Source organism: Mobula hypostoma, chromosome 15 (assembly GCF_963921235.1).
Source record: "Mobula hypostoma chromosome 15, sMobHyp1.1, whole genome shotgun sequence".
NCBI classification, from domain to species: Eukaryota; Metazoa; Chordata; class Chondrichthyes; order Myliobatiformes; family Myliobatidae; genus Mobula; species Mobula hypostoma.
Window position 1 is genome coordinate 15,877,572 of NC_086111.1, and position 26,023 is coordinate 15,903,594.

General features: G+C 47.3%; 1 protein-coding gene across 3 annotated transcripts in view; it reads left to right on the top strand.

The window, feature by feature from the left end:
• Positions 1-22,769, top strand: part of grm2a (glutamate receptor, metabotropic 2a) — a 73,149-nt gene extending 50,380 nt beyond the window's left edge. For all 3 annotated transcript variants that reach the window (XM_063067775.1, XM_063067774.1, XM_063067776.1), the window contains 2 exons: positions 11,590-11,764; positions 22,471-22,769. In XM_063067775.1, the coding sequence (XP_062923845.1) occupies positions 11,590-11,764; positions 22,471-22,544 (249 nt within the window). In that variant the 3' untranslated portion in view covers positions 22,545-22,769. The remainder of the gene's footprint in view (positions 1-11,589; positions 11,765-22,470) is intronic.
• Positions 22,770-26,023: the final 3,254 nt, after the last annotated feature.

Below are 26,023 nucleotides of genomic sequence, written 5' to 3' on the forward strand. Positions count from 1 at the left end.
GTTATCTATGGATGTTGACTCTAATAGCTCCGTTCCACCACACTGCTTACAATCTGGCAACTAACCCTGTATTCTATCTTCAAGTGCGGCCTTCTAAATTGAATCACTTCACACTTTTCTGGTTGAACTCTATCTGCCACTTCTCACCCCAGCTCTGCATCCTGTCAATGCCCCATTGTAACCAATGTCAACCTTCTTCACTCTCCGCAGCTCCACCAGCCTCTGTGTCATCTGCAAACTTACTAACTCACCCTTCTAGTTCCTTATGCAAGTCATTCATAAAGTTCACAAAGGCCAGGGGTCACAGAAAAGATCCCTGAGAAACACAACTGGCCACCATCCTCCAGGCAGAATACTCAGTCTACAACTATCCTCTGTCTTCGATGGGCAAACCAATTCTGAATCCACACAGTCAAGTTTTCCTGGATCAGAATCCTCCTGAATGACCCTATCATGGAGAACCTAATCGATGCCTTACAAGCTCTCTTTTTAACCAGGACAGCATTCAAAGTCAAGCTGGCCCACGCGCCATTACTGGTCATAACTCTCTTGGGAAAGGTGTACTGAGTCACCAATTCTCCTGTTGGGACATAGAGATGTGCAGAATCTTGAGGGGAAGGCACAGGTTTGGGCAAGAGTTTGGGGAGAAGGGGGAAAGATCAAAAGGGAACTGAGGACAACTTCATCATGCCGAGGGCACTCTGTGTATGGAATCAGCTGCCAGACAAAGTGATCGAGCCAGGTACAACAACAACATTCATCACACTTTTTGTTGGGCACATGGATACGAAAAGCTTAAAGGGTTATGGGCCAGTTGTGGGCATATAGGACTAGCAGACATCTGTGGACAACTTGTTTAGCTCTATGTGGGATAATAAGGAGCCGCAATGGGCCACACTCATAATTCCCAAGATCTGGCTCTGGAATTCAGCTTTAATGAGGCAATATACTATGCTTTGTAGAACACCTCTGCTCCATATTTCAAAAGCAGAACTTCCTGATTCCCAATCCCATTCTGACATGGCCTCCTTTTGTGCCATGATGAAGACACTTACAGCGAGGAGGAACAACACCTTATACTCCATCTGGGTAGCCATCCAAACAGATGGCATGAATATCGATTTCTCCTACCGGTAAAAAAAATTCCCTCCCCCTCCCCTCTTCTTCTATTCCCCAATCTGGCCTTTTACTTCTACTCACTTGCCTATCACTTTCCCCTGTGTCTCCTCCTACTTCCCTCTCTCCTATGGTCTGGTCTCCTATCAGAATCCTTCTTCTCCGGCCCCCTTTACCTTTCCCACCCCCCCCCCCGCCTGATGGATGAGTCTCTGACAATATTTAAGGAGTATCAAGACAAGCACTCCAATCACTAAGACATGGAAGACTACAGACTGAGTGCTTGAACAGGATTTGTATAGATGGGTACTTCAAGAGTGCCGATCCAAACTATACTATAATTTATGAACAGGATGGGCTGAGAGGCCTTTCTCTGTGCTGTATGGCTCCATGACCCGATCTTCCCAATGTATCACTACCCTTTGTCACCACCTCTTCCCTTCTCTTCTCCCCAGAATGGGTCTCCTTCCCTCCCTCCTCCCCAGAATGACTCCTCTTCCCTTCCTCCTCCTCAGAATGGGTTCTTTTCTCTTCCCTCCTTCCCAGAATGGGTCCTCCTGACTTTAACTTATGATGCTCAACATATTCCATTCAAAGCCATTGACTAAAAAGCATGGACAAGTATGCAATTTTTCATTGCTGTAAGCAGGTAAATGTGGAATGAGAAAACTCCTTTATGCTTGACAGTAATATCCATGCTCTTATTCACCATCCTCTACTGTCCTTTTATCGTGGTGGCCTTCTAACATGGGCAGCCCACTGGTAAACACTGCCATGAGCCCAGAACATAGACAGACCCTTTGCCCCACGATGTTGTGTTTACCTTTCAATCTATTCTAAAATCAGTCTAACTTTTCCCTCTTACGTAGCCCTTCTAGAATTTCACTGGGCAGAATTCACCCAGACTGTTAAGGGTTAAGTTCGCTGTGTATGTTACGCGTTACATTGAATGTTATTACATTTGGGGGGGTGGTTCTGATATATATACGTCACCATATGGGAGGACAAATGAAGTGTATGTTAGAAGTAATTACACTCCTGTTGATTTTTATCGATACTCCTACATTGGTAACGCTGACGCTCCTCCGGACGATTCCAGAGTGATTTCACTTGTTTTACAAATGCCATTGCTTTCAAGCTCCCTGAATTCTGGCAGGAGCATGCTGTTGTTCGGCTCGCTCAGGCAAAGACCAGTTTGCAGTGCAGGGAATCTCACAAGACAACATGAAAAATGTTGTCACATCATCAGATAGCTCTATGGTGACCAGGGTGATAAGCGTCGTACCCCCCCTCCCCCCCCCCCGGAAGCCAGCAGATACAATGCTCTTAAGCAACTCCTTCTAGAGACTTTCGAACTTTCCGAGTCTGAGCGCTCTCGTCAGCTCCTCTCACTACCCGGCTTAGACGACTCCAAGCCGTCATCCGTCGGAGTTGATGGACCACATGTTATCCCTCCCAGGCGGACATCAGCCGTATTTCAAATTCAGAGAGCTTTTCCTGCAGCAACTACCAAGCGAGGTGCAGTCGGCTGTAGCTGGCTGTCCCCCTCAAAGCCTGTAGCGAGAGAGGCTGGCAGTGTGCCTTCTGTCACCAAGGGGGCCTGTGTGACCATGTGGCTGGACGATTTCACTGCCTCGCGTTACCTGAACATGAGACAATCAGCACAGCTCAACGACTGTCTCCTACCCTGTGTTTCTACCACCCAAGGTTTGGGCCGAGAGCTAAGAAGTGCTGCCCACCCTGCGGGTTCAAGGAGTCAGGAAATGGAAACCGGCTGGCACCCATTAGCTGCTATGGGCGTTGGCAGGTCAGGCAGTTTGTTGTTTGTTACAGACTTTGTGTCTGGGTGCCATTTCCTCTGTGACACGGTTGCCCAGTTGAGCGCCTGCTCACGTCTAAATTAGACATATGAACTGGGGAATATAGACCGTATCTCGAGACTTCCAACGACAGCTCCATCTGGACTTTTGGTAAGTGCGAGATGGCACTGTAATTCGGCGGGCAGAAGTTCTGCTAGGATTTTGTGTTGGCTTCGTTGTCTACATCCCTGCTGGGGCCGACTTTCTCTGCACCAACATCCTTCTCATTAAGGTCCAGAACAGACGCCTTGTCAACGCGGAGACTTCCTACTCCCTCTCTAGCACACCGAGTTCCAGCGGCACTGCAAAGTTGTCCAGTGTCCTTTCCACCTCCGACGATCTCCTCCACCTCCTCACTGAGATCACGGACCTGACCAAGCCCACCTTCTCCTCCTCACCACCGGCCCGCACGTTCATATCCGCGCTAGGCGCCTCGACCTGGAGAAGCTAGCCATCGCCAAGGCTGAATCTGACTGCCTGGGCATCATCAGGCGGTCCAGCAGTCTATGGGCTTCCCTTCCCCACATTGTGCAAAAACTGGGGGTGGGAGGTGGGGACAGGTGGCGTCCATGTGACGATTACTGCTGCCTCAACAACACTACACCCCCTGACCGATACCCAATCCCGCTGGTCCAGGATTTCTCTGCCCACCTGGCAGGGAAAGTTATTTTCCCAAAGGTGGACCTCGTTTGTGGTCATCACCAGCTCCCTGTCTACCCAAGTGACGTTCCTAAAACCGCTGTTATTACACTGTTTGGTTTGTTTGAGTTCCTTCGAATGCCATTCGGGCTGAAGAACGCAGCCCAGACCTTTCAGCGCCTCATGGACAGTGTTCTCAGGGATTTGCCATTCCTGTTTGCTTACCTAGGTGACATTTTGGTAGCCAGCTCTTTTAGGGATGAACAGCTCTTACACTTGAGAACCCTCTTCGAACACCTTAGTCAGCACGGACTTAACGTCAACCCGGCAAAGTGACTGATTTCCTTGGATGCCGTGTCAGTGCAGCAGGGGCAGTTCCCCACTGGCTAAATTTGAAGCCGTTAAGAGCTTCCCTCGGCCAGTGACCATTAATGCCCTGCAGGAGTTTTGGGGCCTGATGAACTTTTATCACTGTTTTGTCCCCAAAGCGGCTCAGCTCATTCGCCCCCTCTATGAGGCCCTTAAGGGAAAGGCGGCCAAGCACGTCGTGGACTGGACGGAGGAAAGGTCCAAGGCATTCCCGGACACTAAGCAGGCATTATCTAATGCAATGCTACTAGCGCACCCCCTCCCCAATGCGCAGACCATTCTCATCACGGACACGTCAGACTGTGCGATCAGCACAGTGCATGAGCAGTAGGTCAACGGCGTTTGGCAGCCTCTTGCCTGTTTTAGCCGTCAGCTTCGCCCCTGTTTGACTGTGAGCTTCTCGGCTTGTACTTGGCTGTGTGGCATGTTCCTTTTCTCCTAGAGGGCGGTCCTTTCACGGCTTTTGTGGATCATAAGCCCCTAACATTCAGCATGGCTAATGTCTCTGAACCTCGGTCTGTTCGACAGCAGCGCCATCTTTCTTTTATTTCAGAGTGCACTACGGACATCCAGCATGTCGTGGGGAAGCGTAACCTGGTGACTGACTGCCTTCACTGGTGCTGTCCATTTGGGCGCGGACTACGCTCCAGTGGCGGCAGACCAGGTTTCGGACCCGAGCGAGCAGACGCAGGGTTGACGTTGGTGGATGTTACTTTTGGTGACAGCGGAGTTTCATTACTGTGTGATTTGTCAACGGGAGCTGGCGGCAGCGCGTTTTCGATGCAGCCCACGAGTTTTCTCACCTGGGCTGGAGGGTATCGCAGAAACTGGTGACGGAAAAGTTTGTGGGGCACAGACTTAGAAGGACATCGGGGACTAGGCTGGTGCTTATTCGGACGAGGGGCATCAACACACCAAAGGTTCCTTTCCCTGTCCCCGACTGAATGTGGATTTGGTTGGCCCGTTGCCCCCATCCCTCACCTCACCCCACCTCCTTACTATCGTTGATCGGATCACACGTTAGCTGAGACAGTGCCACTGTCATCCATTTCAGCCGCGGAAGTGCGCGAGCATTCGTTGGCTCGTGAATCGCTCGGTTCGGCGTCCCGTCAGACTGAGGAAGGCAGTTCACGAGCTTTGGTGTGTGGTTGCCCGTGATCTCGGGGTCAAACTGCACCGGACCACGGCTTATCTCCCTCAGGCCAACAGTCTGTCTGAGCGGTTTCACCGTTCGATGGATGCCTCAATGACGGTTGTGGGTGGACAGGCTGCCATGGCTGATGTTGGGCCTGGGGACGGACCCTAAGGCCCTCTTCTGCGGAGCTCATCTCTGGGCAACCCCTGCGAGTGCCGGGAGAGTTCCTCTCAACATCTACGGTCCCATGTCCCCTGCGGGTGCCGGGAGAGTTCCTCTCAACATCTACGGTCCCATGGCCCCTGCGGGTGCCGGGAGAGTTCCTCTCAACATCTACGGTCCCATGTCCCCTGCGGGTGCCGGGAGAGTTCCTCTCAACATCTACGGTCCCATGTCCCCTGCGGGTGCCGGGAGAGTTCCTCTCAACATCTACGGTCCCATGTCCCCTGCGGGTGCCGGGAGAGTTCCTCTCAACATCTATGGTCCCATGTCCCCTGCGGGTGCCGGGAGAGTTCCTCTCAACATCTATGGTCCCATGGTCCCATGGTCTCATGTCCCCTGCGGGTGCCGGGAGAGTTCCTCTCAACATCTATGGTCCCATGTCCCCTGCGGGTGCCGGGAGAGTTCCTCTCAACATCTATGGTCCCATGGTCCCATGGTCCCATGTCCCCTGCAGCTGCCGGGAGAGTTCCTCTCAACATCCATGGTCCCATGTCCCCTGCGGGTGCCGGGAGAGTTCCTCTCAACATCCATGGTCCCATGTCCCCTGCGGGTGCCGGGAGAGTTCCTCTCAACATCTATGGTCCCATGGTCCCATGGTCTCATGTCCCCTGCGGGTGCCGGGAGAGTTCCTCTCAACATCCATGGTCCCATGTCCCCTGCGGGTGCCGGGAGAGTTCCTCTCAACATCTATGGTCCCATGTCCCCTGCGGGTGCCGGGAGAGTTCCTCTCAACATCTATGGTCCCATGGTCCCATGTCCCCTGCGGGTGCCGGGAGAGTTCCTCTCAACATCTATGGTCCCATGTCCCCTGCGGGTGCCGGGAGAGTTCCTCTCAACATCTATGGTCCCATGTCCCCTGCGGGTGCCGGGAGAGTTCCTCTCAACATCTATGGTCCCATGGTCCCATGGTCCCATGTCCCCTGCGGCTGCCGGGAGAGTTCCTCTCAACATCCATGGTCCCATGTCCCCTGCGGGTGCCGGGAGAGTTCCTCTCAACATCTATGGTCCCATGTCCCCTGCGGGTGCCGGGAGAGTTCCTCTCAACATCTATGGTCCCATGGTCCCATGGTCCCATGTCCCCTGCGGCTGCCGGGAGAGTTCCTCTCAACATCCATGGTCCCATGTCCCCTGCGGGTGCCGGGAGAGTTCCTCTCAACATCCATGGTCCCATGTCCCCTGCGGGTGCCGGGAGAGTTCCTCTCAACATCCATGGTCCCATGTCCCCTGCGGGTGCCGGGAGAGTTCCTCTCAACATCTATGGTCCCATGGTCCCATGGTCTCATGTCCCCTGCGGGTGCCGGGAGAGTTCCTCTCAACATCTATGGTCCCATGTCCCCTGCGGGTGCCGGGAGAGTTCCTCTCAACATCTATGGTCCCATGGTCCCATGGTCCCATGTTCCCTGCGGGTGCCGGGAGAGTTCCTCTCAACATCTATGGTCCCATGGTCCCATGGTCCCATGTCCCCTGCGGGTGCCGGGAGAGTTCCTTTCAACATCCATGGTCCCATGTCCCCTGCGGGTGCCGGGAGAGTTCCTCTCAACATCTATGGTCCCATGTCCCCTACGGGTGCCGGGAGAGTTCCTCTCAACATCTATGGTCCCATGTCCCCTGCGGGTGCCGGGAGAGTTCCTCTCAACATCTATGGTCCCATGTCCCCTGCGGGTGCCGGAAGAGTTCCTCTCAACATCTATGGTCCCATGGTCCCATGGTCCCATGTCCCCTGCGGCTGCCGGGAGAGTTCCTCTCAACATCCATGGTCCCATGTCCCCTGCGGGTGCCGGGAGAGTTCCTCTCAACATCTATGGTCCCATGTCCCCTGCGGGTGCCGGGAGAGTTCCTCTCAACATCTATGGTCCCATGGTCCCATGGTCCCATGTCCCCTGCGGCTGCCTTAATGCAGCCCATTCCGCGAGTTGGGAGCAGGGGATAAGTTTTTTACACTCGACTTTGGAGGTATCCTGGACGGTTGGTCTCAAGTCTACCCGTTTGGACCTGGACTCTCCAGTGGAAGTGGCACATCCCCCACAGAGACGCTGGCCTCCCACCTCCAGACCTTCTGACATTGACTGCTCTTCCTCCCCGGCACCTGCCCATGAAGGCAGGAATAGGTTTGGCCAAGTTTTGCGGGCCCCTGCTCGACTGACCTTGTCTGCTAGGGTGAAATCTGGGGGGGCACTTGTAGAGACTTCTTAATTTCATTAGACAGAATTCACCCAGACTGTTAAGGGTTAACTTTGCTCCGTATGTTACATGTTACGTTGCATGTTATTACGTTTTGGGGGCAGGGTTTTTCTCGTATTTATATATGACATCACCATTTGTTTGCTGTTGGAATAAAGTATATGTTAGAACTAACTACACTCGTGTCAATTTTTGCCGACACTCCTACACCCACCATTTTGCTATCATCTATGTGCCTATCTAAGGATGCCCCTAATATATCTGCCTGTACCATAACCACCACTCTCTGTGTGAAAACCCTACCTCTGCATCCCCCCCCATACATTCTTCTAATCACCATAAAATTAATGCCCCTCATATTAGTCATTTCTGCCCTAGTGAAAAGTCTCTGGCTATCCACACTTATCATCTTGATCACCTTGATCAAGTCACCTCTCACTCTCCTTCACTCCAGAGAGAAAAGCCTGAACTTGCTCAGCCTATCTTCATAAAACATGCTCTCTAATCTAGTCAGCATCCTGGTAAATCTGCACAGCTTGTCTAAAGCTCCCACCTCCTTCCTGGAGCTGAACACAATGTTCCAAGTGTGGTTTAACCAGAGTTTTATAGATCTGCATCATTACCTCCTGTCTTTCGAACTCCGTTTCTCAACTAATGAAGGCCAATACACCATAGTCTTCTTAACAACTCTATCAACTTGCACAGCAACTTTGAAGGATCTTTGCACATGGACCCCAATTTAACTACCATTTTAAAATCAACCTGCATTTCTCTGATTATCAGAGATTGCTTTTCTTTGATCTCATTCTTTTATGATCATTGAACAGTTTTTGCTCAAAATGCTGTAAACAGCAGGTCAGGCAGCAGCCGTAGAAAGAGAAGCTGAGCTAATGGAGGGACAAGAGGAAAGTCCATATACTGGATCTTGTTTCCAAACATAAACCATCCCTCAGATAGATACTTTATGATCCCAAAGGAAATTACAATGTCACAGCAGCATTACAAATGCACAGATATACAAATATTAAATGAGAAGTAAGAAAGAATAAAAAATGTTACCTCAAACAGTCTAACAGGAGGATGTTGCCTGACCTTTTGAGGTCTTCCAGTAGTTTATTTTTGATCTGACTTGCTGGTTGTTTCCAGCAGCTTCTGTTTTTATTTCAGGTTTCTGGCATCTGCAGCATTTGATTTTCAGTAGGGTTTGCTGGCAGACTAACTGTTAGTCTGTAATGTAACAAACCAGCAACACTTGCTTTACATTCTCTTGCATCACATGCTGCTTGGTCTCTGTGTTTCTGACTTCAGGGTAAAAGAAGTAAAATAACTCAGATTTGTCTTTTTTAACTTGTACTTGCATGGGGCATCATTGGCAATGCTGGTGTTCCTCGACCATCCTCAGCTGCCTTGGGAACATGCTGAAGGCCCAGGCACACAGGTCAAGGAGAAGGTTAAATAATAACCACTGCCGGTTTATGCTAAATGCCTTTCACGTCCACAGGCACATAATGACCTATTAAGAGTGGGCACTGATGCATTATGGTAACGCTGTAGTCTATTTGACAGACCTGTGGGATCCTGATAATTTTACTATCAAATGTTCTTTGAAAGTCAAGAATGTGGCACAAAACTTAATCCTTATGGCCATTTTATTAAATGTTATAAGAGCAAATGACCAACAGAAAGCTGAGATGAGAAAGAAAAGCCAAAAGTTCAAAGGAAATGTATGTCAAGTATGTCACTATATACAACCCTGAGATTCATTTTCTTGTGAGCATACGCAATGAATCCATAATAGAATAATAACTATAATGGAATTAGTAAAACACACACCAACTTCGCTGTTCAACCAGTGTGCAAATGACAACAAACTCTGCAAATACAAAAACAAACAAACAAACAAATAGATAAATGTCAAGAACATGAGATGAAGGGTCTTTAAAAGTGCGGCAGGGAAGTTATCCCCTTTGGCTCAAGAGCATGATGGTTGAGGGGTAATAACTGTTCCTGAACCTGAGACTCCTGTACCTTCTTCTTGATGGCAGCAGCGAGCAGAAAGCATGTTTTGGGTAGTGGTGATGATGGATGCTGCTTTCCTACAACGAAGTTTTGTGCAGATGTGCTCATTAGTAGGGAGGGCTTTACCCGTGATGGACTGAGCTATATCCATCAAAGTTGCTGGTGAACGCAGCAGGCCAGGTAGCATCTCTAGGAAGAGGTCTCAGCCTGAAACGTCGACTGTACCTCTTCCTAGAGGTGCTGCCTGGCCTGCTGCGTTCACCAGCAACTTTTATGTGTGTTGCTTGAATTTCCAGCTTCTGCAGAATTCCTCGTGTGAGCTATATCCACTACTTTTTGTAGGCTTTTCCATTTAAGGGCATTGGTGTTTCCAAATCAGGCTGTGATAAAGCCAGTCACTATACTCCACTACACATCTGTAGAAGATTGTCAAAGTTTTAGATGTCATGCCAAATCTTCGCAAACTCCTAAGGAAGGAGAGGTGCTGCTGTGCTTTCTTCATAATTGTACTTAAATGCCGGGCCCAGGACAGATTCTCTGAAATAGTAACACAGAGGATCTGAAAGTTACTAACCCTCTTCACATCCACTTCTCCAATGAGGACTGGTTTCCTCCCCCAGGAATCAATAATCAGCTTCTGGGTCTAAAGGTTGTTGATATGGCACCACTCAGCCAAATTTTCAATCTCCCTCCTATATGCTGCTTTGTCAGTAGTGGTGTCCTCAGCAAACTTGAATATAGCATTGAAGCTGTGCTTAGCTACATAGTCATAAGTGTAAAGCGAGTAGAACAGGGGGCTAAGCACACAGCCTTGTGGTGCACCTGTGCTGATGGAGATGGTGGAGATGTTGCCGATCCGAACTGACTGGGGTCTGCAAATGAGGAAACTGAGGATCCAATTGCACAAGGAGGTATTGAGGCCATCGGGGGCTGTAAGAGGTCGTGATGGTTTGATGGTCAAAGTGAGCATGGAAGGCATTGAGCTCGTCTGGAAGCAAAGCCCTGCTGTTGCCTATGTCACTTGATTTTAATTTATAAGAGGCTATAATGTGCAAGCCCTGCCACAACTGTTGAGTATCCTTCACTGATTCAGGCTTAGTATGGAATTGCCGCTTCACCAGTGAGGTGGCTTTCTGGAGATTGTTCCTGCACATCTTGTAACATTTTTGGTCACCAGATTTGAATGCCTTTGATCTGGCTCTCAGCAGATAGTGGATCTCATGGTTCATCCAGGGCTTCTGATTGGGGAAGACTCTAAATGATTTTGTGGGGACACATTCATCTACAACTGTTTTAATAAAGTCAGTGTCAACCATGGTGTATTCATTCAGATCCACAGATGAATGCTTGAACATGGCCAGTCCACTGACTCAAAGCAATCCCGAAACGGCTCCGCTGCCCCTGTGACTACCTCTTTGTTGTCCTAATCTCTGGAGCTTTGCTCTTTAGCCTCTGCCTGTACGCAGGTAGGAGAAGGGCAGCCATGGGATCAGATTCATGTATTCAGACTAGAGATAACGAAATTCCAGTGATAACGATTAACTTATAAAATCATCAGATTCAAGTATCGTGATATCTGCTACTGAAAACTATGGAGTTTCTGGATAAATACGGAAGCAACTGTAATGTAATTACTGGAAATTTCACTGGACATGTATAGAGATGATTATATAAAGTATAAACAAGCACAGGAAAGGTAAACGACAAAAATAACAATTCTACACCCCAATCCAACAGACCCCAGATTCAAGTACACAGCAAATTAAATAAAAGACTGCTTAAATGAGGTGGTGGGGGTTAGTTGGGAGAAAAACACTGAGAACAGTTGGTGTATCTTTCAGAAAATCTTCACTGCCCATCCATGCAACCAAGGCTAGAGATTGGGTCTGTCCTGTGATCATATGGGTCAACTGTGGAGGGAGGTTCTGCCTGACCTGCTGAGTTCCTCCAACAGTTTCTGTTTTACTCATGTCTCGTGCAGTCAGTAGGTGGCTTTGAAAAGGGACAGATGCTTTTAACAATCTGACGCTGTCTCCTCTCTCCTCACAGGTCCAGACCACCACCATGTGCATCTCTGTCAGTCTGAGTGGCTCCGTTGTGTTAGGCTGCCTGTTTGCTCCCAAGATCCATATTATCCTCTTCCAGCCCCAGAAAAACGTGGTCACTCACCGGGTGGCAACCAGTCGTTTCAGCGTGACTGGCCCAGGAACCATCCACTCCCATGGTGAGTAATCTGCTCTCTTATGTGCCCCCATCACGGAGTCTGGCCAAGAGGGGAGTGGGGAGAACAGCATGTACTCAGACTCCACACTAATTAACGGCAGCTTAAAGCCCTCACATGGAGTCAGAGAGTATCAGAGCATGGAAACAGGCCCTTTGGCAAAATGCCCATGCTGACCAAGACAACCAGCTGACCAGCTATTTGCCTGTGTTTGGCCCATAGCCTTTTACCCTTTCCCATCTATGTACCTGTGCAAATATCATTTAAATGTTGTCATTGTACCTGTGTCTCCTTCCTTCTGGCAGCCCTTACCATAGATGCACCATTTCTTTATGAAGAAATGACGTTCCAGGTCCTTTTTAAATCTTTCTCCTAAAACTGAAGCCCTCCCAGATTTGATTTGCTCTCTGTGGAAAAAAAGACAGTACACGTTTCCCCTCTCTATGGCCCTCATGAGATGATCCCTCAGTCCCCGTGCTCCAAGGAGTAAAGTTGTAGCCTGCCTGATCTCTCCTGATAATTCAGGCCAAAGATCCCTGGCAACATTCTCATAACAGGGTGATACAATAATCTAGGGTCAGCCTCACCAATGTCTTGTACAACCACAACGTAACATCTCAACTGCTATAGTCAATGCCCAGAATGAAGAAGGTTATTATGTTAAATATCTTCTTCACCTCCCTGTCAACCTCTAACAGTACTGGAGCCTCATACCCATACTCCTTGTCCCTCTGTTTTGTAGCACCCCTTGTGGCCCTTCCCTTTACTGTGAAACTCTTGCCCTGTTTTGATTTCCCAAATGCAATACCTCACACTTATTCAAAGTGAAAGCCATTTGCCATTTGTTGCCTGACTTACTAAACTGTTCAAAATCCCCCTGTAATTAGAAGCATAGAAACATAGAAAGTCTACAGCACAATACAGGCCCTTTGGCCCACAAAGTTGTGCCGACCATGTCCCTACCTTAGAAATTACTAGGATTATCCATAGCCTCTATTTTTCTAAGCTCCCTGTACCAATCCATAAGTCTCTTAACAGATTCTATCATATCCGTCTCCAACACTGTTGCCGGCAGCCCATTCCACGCACTCAGCACTTTCTGTGTTAGAAAAACTTACCCCTGACATCTCCTCTGTACCTACTCCCTACAGGAGGGAAGAAAGGACAGCGGTAGTGATAGGGGATTCTATAGTCAGGGGGGCAGATAGGAGATTTTGTGGGGGAGATCGGGAGTCTCGGATGGTATGTTGCCTCCCTGGTGCCGGGGTCCGGGACATCTCAGATCGGGCGCAGGTTATTCTCGAGAGGGAGGGCAAGAATCCAGATGTTGTGGTCCATGTAGGGACCAATGATGCGGGTAGGAAGAGTGAGGGGGTCCTGTGTAGTGAGTTCAGGGAGTTAGGTGCGAAGCTGAAGGGCAGGACCTCCAGGGTAACAATCTCAGGATTGCTACCTGTGCTACGTGCGAGTGAGGCGAGGAACAGAAGGATTATACAGATCAATACGTGGCTGAGAGGATGGTGCAGGATGGAGGGCTTCAGGTTTTTAGATAATTGGGCTTTGTTCCAGGGAAGTGGGATCTGTTCCGACAGGACGGTTTACACCTGAACTGGAGGGGTACTAACATTCTTGCAGGAAAGTTTGCTGGTGCTGCTTGGGGGGGAGTTTAAACTAAATTTGCAGGGGGCAGGAATCCAGAATGTGAGAGAAGATAGCGAGATGAAGTATAAAGGACAGATGGGGATTACAGGGTTCCGGAATATTAAGTGTGAAGTAGAGAAAGGTGAGGCGGAATGAGTGATAAGGAGGATACATGTGCAGAGGGATGGTCTGACGGAGCATGGAGTTAAATGTGCAGAAAGAGTAAGTAAATTTAAGAAGGACAACAAAATTCAAGGGGCGTATAGCCCAGTGAGAGTTCGGGGAGCTGGGTTATGCACAATAGGCAGCGATTTAAACAGAGAGAGGAGAAATGGGTTAAAAATTCTACATCTGAATGCACGAAGTATCAGAAATAATGCGGATGAGCTTGAAGCTCAGGTGCGAATGGGTAACTACGATGTTGTTGGGATAACGGAGACATGGCTGCAGGGGGATCAGACCTGGGAATTGAATATACAAGGGTATACGTGCTATTGAAGGGACAGAAAGGTGGGCAGAGGGGGTGGGGTGGCCCTGTTGGTGAGGAATGAGATTCAGTCCCTTGCAAGGGGGGACAGAGAATCAGGAGAAGTAGAGTCAGTGTGGATAGAACTGAGGAACAGTAAGGGCAGAAAGACCCTAATAGGTGTTATCTACAGGCCCCCAAACAGTAGCATGGATATTGGGTGCAAGTTGAATAGGGAGTTAACAATGGCATGTGGCAAAGGAAATGTCGCAGTAGTTATGGGGGATTTCAACATGCAGGTTAACTGGGAAAATCAGGTTGGTACTGGACCCCAGGATAGGGAGTTTGTAGGGTGCCTACGGGATGCATTTTTGGAGCAGCTTGTAGGAGAGCTGACCAGGGATAAGGCTATTCTGGATTTAGTGTTGTGCAATGAACAGGATTTGATAAGTGATCTTGAAGTAAAGGAGCCATTAGGAGGTAGTGACCATAATATGATAAGTTTTTATCTGCAAGTTGAGAGGGATAAGGGCAGATCAGAAGTGTCAGTATTGCAGTTGAACAAAGGAGACTATGGAGCCATGAGGGAGGAGCTGGCCAAAGTTGACTGGTCGGATATCCTAGCAGAAAAGACAGTGGAACAGCAATGGCAGGTACTCTTGGGAATAATGCACGAGGTGCAAAATCAGTTCATCCCCCGGAGAAGGAAGGATTGAAAGGGGGGAAAGTGGCCACAGTGGTTGACAAAGGAAGTCAGAGATAGCATAGCATTAAAAAAGAAGAAGTATAACAGAGCTAAGGTGAGTGGGAAGATGGATGATTGGGAAATTTTTAAGGAGCAACAGAACTTAACTGAAAAGGCAATACGGGGAGAAAAAATGAGGTATGAACGCAAACTAGCTAGGAATATAAAGGAGGATAGCAAAAGTTTTTTTAGGTATGTGAAGAGAAGGAAGATAGTTAAGAACAATGTTGGGCCCTTGAAGAATGAATTGGGAGAAATTGTTGTGGGAAACAGAGAAGTGGCAGACGAATTTAATAAGTACTTTGGATCTATCTTCACTAGGGAAGACACAAGCAATCTCCCAGATGTATGGATGGGCCAAGGACATAGGGTAACATAGAGGAACTGAAACAGATTGACATTAGGAAGGAAACGGTGATGAGTAGACTGATGGGACTGAAGGCTAACAAATCCCCAGGTCCAGATGGTCTGCATCCTAGGGTACTAAAGGAGGTGGCTCTAGAAATTGCGGATGCATTGGTGATCATTTTCCAATGTTCCTTAGATTCAGGATCAGTTCCTGAGGATTGGCAAATTGCTAATGTTATCCCACTTTTTAAGAGAGGAGGGAGGGAGAAAACAGAGAACTATCACCCTGTTAGCCTAACATCAGTAGTGGGGAAGATGCTAGAGTCCATTATTAAAGATGAAATAGCGGCATATCTTGATAGCAGTGATAAGATTGGGCCGAGCCAGCATGGATTTACTAAGGGCAAATCACGCTTGACTAATCTATTGGAGTTTTTCGAGGATGTAACCAGGAAGATAGACGCGGGAGATCCAGTGGATGTGGTGTACCTTGACTTTCAGAAGGCGTTCGATAAGGAGATTGGTGGGTAAAATCAGAGCTCATGGCATTGGGGGGAGGATATTGACATGGATAGAAAACTGGTTGGCAGATAGAAAGCAAAGGGTGGCAGTGAATGGGTGTTTCTCGGAATGGCAGGTGGTGACTAGTGGGGTGCCACAGGGCTCGGTATTGGGACCACAGCTGTTTACGATTTACATCAATGATTTAGAGGAAGGCATTGTGAATAACATCAGCAAGTTTGCTGATGATACTAAGCTGGGTGGCAGTGTGACATGTGATGAGGATGTTAGGAGAATTCAAGGTGACTTGGCAGATGGTGTTTAATGTGAATCAAGTGTGAGGTTATTCACTTTGGGAGCAAGAACAGGAAGGCAAATTATTATCTGAACGGCGTGGAGTTAGGTAAGGGAGAAATACAAAGAGATCTAGGAGTACTTGTTCATCAGTCTCTGAAGGTGAATGAGCAAGTGCAGCAGGCAGTGAAGAAGGCTAATGGAATGTTGGCCTTTATTACAAAGGGAATTGAGTACAAGAGCAAGGAAATCCTTTTGCATTTGTACAGGGCCCTGGTGACACCACACCTGGAGTATTGTGTGCAGTTTTGGTCTCCAGGGTTAAGGAAGGACATCCTGGCTGTGGAGGAGGTGCAGTGTAGGTTCACTAGGTTAATTCCTGGGATGTCCGGACTCTTACGCAGAGAGGTTAAAGAGACTGGGCTTGTACACGCTGGAATTAAGGAGATTGAGGGGGGTTCTGATTGAGACATATAAGATTATTAAGGGATTGGACAAGATAGAGGCAGGAAATATGTTCCAGATGCTGGGAGAGTCCAGTACCAGAGGGTATGGTTTAAGAATAAGGGGTAGGTCATTTAGGACAGAGTTGAGGAGGAACTTCTTCTCCCAGAGAGTTGTGGAGGTGTGGTACGCGCTGCCTCAGAAGGCAGTGGAGGCCAATTCTCTGGATGCTTTCAAGAAGGAGCTAGATAGGTATCTTATGGATAGGGGAATCAAGGGTTATGGGGACAAGACAAGAACCGGGTATTGATAGTAGATGATCAGCCATGATCTCAGAATGGCGGTGCAGGCTCAAAGGGCCGAATGGTCTACTTCTGCACCTATTGTCTATTGTCTATTGTCTACTCCCAAGCACCTTAAATTTGTGTCCTCTTGTGGCATCCATTTCAGCCCTCGGAAAAAGCCTCTGACTATCCACATGATCAATGCCTCTCATCATCTTATACACCTCTATCATGTCACCTCTCATCCTACTTCGCTCCAAGGACAAAGGCCGAGTTCACTCAACCTGTTTTCATCAGGCATGCTCCCCAATCCAGGCAACATCTTTGTAAATCTCCTCTGCACCCTTTCTATGGCTTCCACATCCTTCCTGTAGTGAGGTGATCAGAACAGAGCACAGTACTCCAAGTGGGGTCTGACCAGGGTCCTATATAGCCACAATGTTACCTCTCGGCTCCTAAATTCAATTCCACAATTGATGAAGACCAATAAACCTTCTTAACCACAGAGTCAACCTGCGCAGCTGCTTTGAGCGTCCTATGGACTCAGACCCCAAGATCCCTCTGATCCTCCATATTGCCAAGAATCCTACCATTAATACCATATTCTGCCATTGTATTTGACCTACCAAAATGAGCCACTTCACACTTATCTGGGTTAAGCCCCATCTGACACTTCTCAGCCCAGTTTTGCATCCTATCAATGTCCCGCTGTAACCTCTGACAACCCTCCACACTATCCACAACACCTCCAACCTTCGGGTCATCAGCAAACTTACTAACCCATCCCTCCACTTCCTCATCCAGGTCATTTATAAAAATCACAAAGAGTAAGGGTCCCAGAACAGAACCCTGAGGTACACCACTGGTCACCAACCTCCATGCAGAATATGACCCATCTACAACCACTTTTTGCTTTCTGTGGGCAAGGCAGTTCTGGATCCACAAAGCAATGTCTCCTTGGATCCCATGCCTCCTTACTTTCTCAATAAGCCTTGCATGGGGTACCTTATCAAATGCCTTGCTGAAATCCATATACATTACATCTACTGCTCTTTCTTCTGCACCCTCTCTAAAACTTCCCTATCCTTCCCATAATGAGATGACCAGAACTGAACCCAATATTCCATGCGAGTTCTTATCAGGGTTTTACAGAGCTGCTACATTATCTCGCTCTCTTCACTCACTAATGAATGCCAACACACTTCATATCCACCTTATCAACTTGCATGACAACTTTGAAGAATCGAAGGACATGGACCCCAAGATCCCGTGGTTTCTCTACTCTACTAAGAATCCCACCATTAATTCTGTAATCTGCCTTCAACTTTGACCGTCCAAAGAGAATCAATTCACATGCTTCTGGACTGAACTTGTTAGCCTGCATCTTATCAATGTTCCATTGTAACTTACAACAATTTTCAACACTATCCCACAACACCATCAACCATCATGTCATCTGCACATTTACCAACTCATCCTTCCACTCCCTCATCCAAGTTGTTCATAAGAATCATAAAGAGCAGGGGTCCCAGAACAGATCCCTGCGGAACACCAGTGGTCACTGACTTGCAGGCAGAATACACTCCATCTACAGCCATCCTCTGCCTTCTGTGGGCAAGCCAATTCTGAATTCACTCGGCCAAGTTGGCCTGGATCCTTGACTTTCTGAATGGGGAACCTTGTTGATTGCATTACTAAAATCCATATACATCACACCTACTGCTCCATCTTCATCAGCTTGTTCTGTCACTACCTTGAAGGAATCAATCAGGCTCATAAGGCATGACCTGACCTCTCATAAAGCCGTGCAGACTATCCCAAATGCTTCTCTGAATGCCCGTAAATCCTGTCCCTAAGAATTCTCTCCAATAGCTTGCCTACAACTGAAGTAAGACTCACTGGCTTATAATTGGCAGGGTTATCTTTACTCCCTTTCGTGATCAAAGGAATGACATCTGTCACCCAAGTAGGAAGATCATGCAGTTTAACACATGACTAAGGAGATGAATGCAAGAGGGAGGGCTTCATATTTTTGGTTCATTGTGCTCTCTTCCAGGGAAGGTAGAACCTGTACAGAAGGGACATTTTGCACCTGAACTGGAGGGGGACTAACGTCCTTCTGGGAAGATTTGCTAGTGCTGCATGGGAGGGTTTAAACTGGAATTGCAGGAGGATGGAAACTAGAGTGCCAGATCAGATAGGGGAGTGGTCGTGGGGAAAGATGTTCTTAAGCCTACATACAAAGTCAGGAATTGAAAGGTTGAGCACAGTCTGAGTTCTGTATATTTCAATGCAGTAAGTATTGTAGGAAAGGCAGATGAGCTAGGGGCATGGATCAACAGATGGAATTATGACATTGTAGCCATTAGTGGGACTTGGGTGGAGGACTGGCAGCTCAGTATTCCAGGGTTCAGTTATTTTAGACATGGCAGAGCAGGAGAGTTTAAAGGGGGAGGGGTGGCATTGCTAGTTAGGGAAAATGTCATGACAGGACAGACTGGAGAACTCGTCTACTGAGGGTACGTATATGGGTGGAAATGAGGAATAAGAATGGGATGACCACATTAATGGGATTATATTATAGATCAGCCAACAGTCAGCAGGATTTACAGGAGCAAATTTGAGGTGAGATGATAGACTTTTGTGAGAAACAAAGTTGTGATACTTAGTGATTTTAACTTTGCATACATTGACTGGGTCTCCCATACTGTAAAAGGGCTGGGTGGGACAGAGCTTGTAAAATGTCTTCAGGAACATAGAGGTCCCGATTGGAGAGTGTGGAGAGTAGAACTCCCATTAGGGAATCAGACAGAGCTGCTAACAAAATTTTGTGTCAGTTAACACTTTGTATCTAGTGATCATAATGCCATTAGTTTCAAGGAAAAGGATAGATATGGTCCTTGGGTTGAGATTCTGAATTGAAGAAGGGCCGATTTTGATGGTATAAGAGAGGACCTGGCAAGTGTGGAATGGGACAGGTTGTTTCTGCCAAAGTAAGTGGGAGGCTTACAAAAGTGAAATTTTGAGAGTACAAAGCTTGTATGTTCCTGGTGAAATAAAAGACAAGGATAACAGGTTTAGGGAACTTTGGTTCAAAGGTTCAATTTGATGTCGGAGAAATGTATACAGTATACATCCTGAAATGCTTTTTCTTCACAAACATCCATGAAAACAGATGAGTGCCCCAAGAATGAATGACAGTTAAATGTTAGGACCCCAAAGTCCCCCCGACCAACTCCCTTCCCTCCCACGTGTAAGCGGCAGCGAGCAACAATCCCCCCTCCCCCCACCGGCAAAAATAAAGTGCATCTGCTACCAGCACTCAAGTGTGAACCAAGCAATAGCAAAGACACAGACTTGCAGTTACCCCAAAGTCTACATTGTTCACCCAATAATTCAACATGCTGCAGGCTCTCTCTCTCCTAATAAGGGAGAAAGAGGTGACTCCATTTTCCAACAAGCTGGGAGACATAACAACTCGCTGGTTTACGATGTTGAAAGTCCATTATGTCACTTTTTTTGAGCTCTGTGCCTGAAGATCGCAAAGGTCCCGGATCCCCAGGCACGCAGCAGATATTCCGACTCCCCCAATGACACACCGGTCTCCTGTGGTGACACAGACCCTTGATCCGCCCGTCTTCAGTTACTCGAGATCTCAGGCTTCTGAATCCGTACCGAAATGTTAGGCCGAGACTTTGACGTGCCGAATAGCGGCTGATTGTGGAACCCTGAGAGTGGATCCCATTCCCGCAAAGAACCGTAGTCAGCGTGTAACTCCAGGTCAGGGTCTTCAAAAGAATCCTGAAAGGGAAAAATAGAGATATTAAAGATGGAAATAGAACTGCTTTTGAAGATGCAAGCAAAGGAGTTGCTGTTGGGCGCCATAACTACTTAGCTCCACCTCCAAGATCAAGAGATATTGAGGGCCTGGTTTATAAAAAGAAGAAGGGTGAGGGAGATCTTAAATGGATATTTTGCTTCTTAATTTACTTGTGAGATGGCCACCGAGCCTATTGAAGTGATGCCAAGCAGCAGCGAGTTCATGGACCCTATACGGATTACAGAGGAAGAGGTGTTTGCTATCTTGAGCCAAATTAGGGTGGATAAATTCCTAGGGTCTGACAAGATGTTCCCTGAGACCTGTGGGAGGTTACTGCAGAAATTGCAGGGGCTCTTGGCAGAGCTATTTAAAATGCCCTTTGCAATAGGTGAGGTGATGGAAGATTGGAAGACAGTTAATGTTGTTCCATTGTTAAGAAAAGTTCTAAGACTAAACTGGGAATTTATAGGCCAATAAGGCTAACATCAGTAGTGGATAAGTTATTGGAAGGTATGTATGCTAAGGGATTGGATATTTAAGTATTTGGATAGACATGGACTAGAGCAACGTCATGTCTTATCTTAGCCCTCCTGTTTCCTGCTTAAGTGTTCTCTTGTATTTCCTATTCTGCTCAAGCACCTCATTTGTTCCTTCCTGTCTATATCTGCTATGCACTCCTTCTTCTTCTTAATCAGCAACTCAATATTTCTTCTAAACCAAAAGGTTCCCTAAACATGTTAGCCTTGCCTTTTATTTGTGTTGGGCACGTAGCAAAGTGGTTAAGGCATTCGTCTAGTTATCTCAAGGTCACTAGTTCAAGCCTCAGCTGTGGCAGCGTGTTTGTGTCCTTGAGCAAGGCACTTAACCACACATTGCTCTAGTCTGTGTGAGGAGTGGCGCCCCACACAGACTTCCAATCTGCGCCTTTTAAGGTATGGAAATGCCTGACGCAGGCCTCTCATGGTGTGAGTTGACGTTCCCTCCCCATGCAGGCTCTGTACTCTCAAAGTTTCACCTTTAATATCCCTCCCACTTACCAAACGCTTACCTTTGCCTGAAAACAACCTGTCTCAATCTACATTTGCCAGATCCTTTCTGATGCTGTCAAAATTGTATCAGAAAGATATTAGGGGGTGGCACAGTAGCATAATGGTTAGCACAACACTTTCCAGTACAGGCGACCTGGGTTCAATTCCTGCCCCTGCCTGTGACCGCACGGGTTTCCTCCGGGTGTTCCGGTTTCCTCCCACAGTCCAAAGAGGTACCAGTTGGTAGGTTTATTGGTCATTGTAAGATTACGCTGGAATTACATCGGGGATTGCTGGGCTCTGTGGCTCGAAGGGTCAGAATGGCCTATTCCATGCCGTATTTCTTCTAATTTAAATAATTTCTTTTAAAAATTGGTCTTTCTCCAATTTAGTAGAGGCTGAAGCAAAGTACTTATTAAGGAACTTCCCTCCCTCCTCCAACTGCAGGCACATATTTCTTCTTTTATCTCTGATTGGTCCTACCGTCGCTCTAGTTATCCTCTTGTTCTTCATCTACATGTAGAATGCTTTGGGGTTTCCCATAATCCTACTCACCAAGGCCTACTCACGTCTCCTTCTGGCTCTCCTAAGTCCCTTAAGCTCTTTCATGGTTACCTCATGACTCTCAAGAGCCCTGTCTGATCTTTGCTTTCTAAACCTACTGTAAGTATGTTTTCTTCTTCTTGACTAGATGTTCCACATCTCTTGTCAACCATGGTTCCTTCACCCTACCATCCTTACCCTGTCTCAATGGGATAAATCTATTCAGAACCCCATGCAAGTACTTCCAAAACTACCTCCAAATTGCTGTGGTACATTTGTTGTCCTCAGGTGTCCATGTATCTATCCTCTCTTTAAGTTATTCAACCTACATTTGAGGCACTTCCCTGGGGCAGATGAGACTCCTGTTATCCCTACTCCAGCAGCTCCAAGAGTGGGCTGGTTAAACGAGGAGCATGCAAGGATGTCCTCATGAAAGTAGGTGATGGAACCAGGGATGACAGTGTCCCCGAAATCAAAGCACACGCCCACTGTGCTCACATTTCTGGTCCTGCTCCTGTTGGGTCCTGACTGCATTGCGTCATAGCCAACAGAACATCTAACACTGAGCTAAGCCTGTCAATGTTTCTCCTTCCAGTTTCTGCTGTCCACTACGTACCGACTGTGTGCAATGGGCGAGAGATCGTAGACTCCACAACATCATCGCTATGAGGATCAAAATCAGCACCTAATCTCCACCGCTGCACGTTCCCTGACTCTTCCTCCCTCACGTTCCTGTTCCACCCTCCAGTCACACACAGCTCCTCCCTCCAACTCCTCCAGAACAGGGTAAAAACTATGTGTGTGACAAAACTGGATATTATGTTCAATGTATAAAAAGTTTTTAATAAGTAGATAACTTGTGAGTTAGTCTGTGTTGCTGTAATTAATGTAAATAAAGTGTTTTTTTTAAAGAATAGTCATTGGTAACTGCTTACAGTTTTATGGCAGATCAGTGGAGTCATTAAGACAAGGAGACACTGGGGAGAGACCAGTGAATATAAAGAGACACGAGAGACTGCAGATGCTGGAATCTGGAATACAACAGGTCAGGCGGCATCTGTGGAGACCAATGAGGAGGAATTTCTTTATCCAGAGGGTGGTGAATTTGTGGAATTCATTACCACAGATGGTTGAGGAGCCCAAGTCATTGGGTATATTAAAACAGAGCTTGATACGTTTTTGGTTAGTCAGGGTGTCAAAGGTTACCGGGGAATGGGGTTGAGAGGGATAATAAATCGGCAATGATGGAATGATGCAGCAGACTCAATGGGCCAAATGGCCTAATTCTTCTCCTATATTTTATGGTTTTATAATCTTAAATGGACAGTGAGCTTTTCAGTTTGAAACCTTTCATCTGGAGTAAAAGAGGGGATAGATTCAGTACAAAGAGGTGAGGGGAGTGGAGTGGCAAGCATTTAGGTAAGGAGAGTGAAGGCAGGTGGAGGAGGGAAGGGTGGGAGTTGTGACAGAGGCTGGGAGGTGATAAGTGGAGGCAGCAAAGTATTGACGATGGTGAAATCTGATGGGATGGGAAAGGAACGAAACTAGCGAGGTGAGGAGGCTGGATGGGAGCAGTGGGGACGTGGGCAGAGCCAGAGAAAGAAGCATTGAAATGGGAGCTGGGTGAGGGCAGGTGCTGCGGCGGGTGTAGAAGGAACTGAATAGATCAGGAGCAGAGATAGAACCAACAGAGAGGGGGACCAGATTATCTGAAATTCATGTCTCTGTCCTTCCCATCTATCCAGTTCCTTCTACGCCTACCCCGCATGCTGTTTCTCTCCCCTTCTCTATTTGTTCATTGCTCACACAGTCTTCCTGACGGGTCCCCTGGCCACACTGTTTCCATTTGTCCTCCCCCCCCCCCCCTTATTTGGCTCTGTGCTCCACCTTCCCTCCCCTCCTGATTCCATCATCCTTTGTTGTCTCCAGCTAGCACCTCTCATCCTCCGTCACCCTCTCCAATCTCCACTCCTCAATCTGCCTATTACCCCTCCTCATCTGGATCTACCTATCAACTGCCAACCCTTGCTCTGACTCTTCCGCTCACTCCTTTATACTGACTACCTCCCCACTGCCTTGACCTGAACTGTCAAATGTCCATTTCCCACAACAGATGCTGGCTAACCAGAAGTTCCTCCAGCAATTTGATTTTGTTCCAGTGAATGAAACTCTAGCAGCTCACGGGTTTTCAGTGACTAGATGATGTCCACCTTCACTGTGTGAATGTTGCTTTAATGATACACTCAGTGGCCACTTTATTAGGTATACCAGTACACCTGCACGTTAATGAAAATATCTAAATTAGCCAATCATGTGGTAGCAACTCAATGCGTAAAAGCATGAAGACATAGTCAAAAGGTTCAGTTGCTTGTCAGACCAAACATCAGAATAGGGAGGAAATGTGATCTAAGTGGCTTTGACCATGGAATGATTGTTGGTGCCAGATGGGGTGATTTGAGTATCTCAGAAACTGCTGATCTCCTGGGATTTTCACGCACAACAGTCCCTAGAGTTCACAGAGGAACATGTGCAAAACAAAAAAAAATCCAGTGAGTGGCTTTTTTGTGAGGAAAAATGCCTTGTTAATGAGCGAAGTCGGAGGAGAATGGCCAAACTAGTTGAAGCTGAAAGGAAGGTGACTAACCTAAATAATCACATGTTACAACAGTGATGTGCAGAAGGACATCTCTGAATGCACAATGCTTTGAACTTTGAGGTGAACGGGCTACAGCAGCAGAAGGCCATAATGGGCTCCACTCCTGTATGTAATAAAATGGCCACTGGGTGTAGATCCCTGCCCTTTGCTGTGATTGGCTGAAGCAAGTTCTCAAGTTTCCCACCTTTCCTTGAGGCTTCGCAGTTATCTTCTGGCAGCAGCAAGCGAGGAGCTGGGAAGTATTCCATGACAATCCCATTCCATTCCACCAGGAGGGATTGGAGGGTCTTAAGCATGTTGTGGTGAATGATGAGGTAAGACAATGTGGGCGAATGGAGAGCTGGTCTGTACTGTTGGGTGAAGATGTATGTCACTCAGTGAATTACTAAGGTCTGGAAGAACAATAGTGAGGTCCAACTGTGATTTTCAAATAGGGAATTGGTAAGTAACTGACAAGAAAACAACTTTAGAGGAAGTGGTGTTAACTGCATTGCTGCCACAGACACTTTAGTCCCAATGCCTCCCCCCACCCTCAAGATATTGTAAAATGCTGTGATTTCATGAGTGCTTGCTTTGACCAATGATGTTAAATGAAAGACAGCATCCAAGGATCCATAAGATCATAAAATATAGGAGAAGAATTACAGCATCATGTCAGCTCCAACACTCAATCATAGATGATTTTATTTTAACCTCATTCTCCCGCCTTCTCCCCAGCCGTTAACCCCTTTACCAAGCAAGAACCTATCAATCTCTACTGCAAATATACCCCACAACTTGTCCTTCTCAGCTCTGAATCCTTACAGATTCACTGCCCTCTGACAAAGGAATTTCTCCTCATCTCCGTTCTAAAGGGACATGCTTTCATTTTGAGGTTGTGGTCCTTGATTCTCCTACAAAGGGAAACATCCTCTTCACGTCCATCTTGTCTGGTATTTGATAGGTTTTAATGAGATTCTCCTTGTCCGTTGGTAGAGAGCCAGAGCCATCAGACGTTCCTTATATATAAAGCCTTTCATTGCCTGGTTCATTCCCATGAATCTCCTCTGGACTCTCTCTAATGCCAGTACATCCTTTCTTCGCTAAGAAGGCCAAAACTGCTCACACAGGAGGTCTACTCTGTCCCACCACTCTTCTCCCAAGCTCTGCAGCATTTAACTTAAGTGCCTCTGGGAGGCTGTCCTTGCTCCTGATACCACTCTGCATTCTTGATCATAGTTGATAAGTAATTTCTGTTAAACTAAATCCTTGGGCCTCCTGGTACCAGTGTCAAAGCCCAAGATGTTCTCCTTGTTCTCTCCTTGCCTTCCCGATCAGAACATCTCTCACTTAACTCTGTCTGCCTCTTGCACTGTAAGCAATGATCTGAGAGACCCCAGGTTCATCCTGGATCAGCCAAAGACTGAGCTGAGTTGTGGGACTATTTGCTGTTAAACGTTGCTGTCTCATTTCTTTGGTTGCTGTCCTGAGGGCAGGAGGAGATGTTCAACTT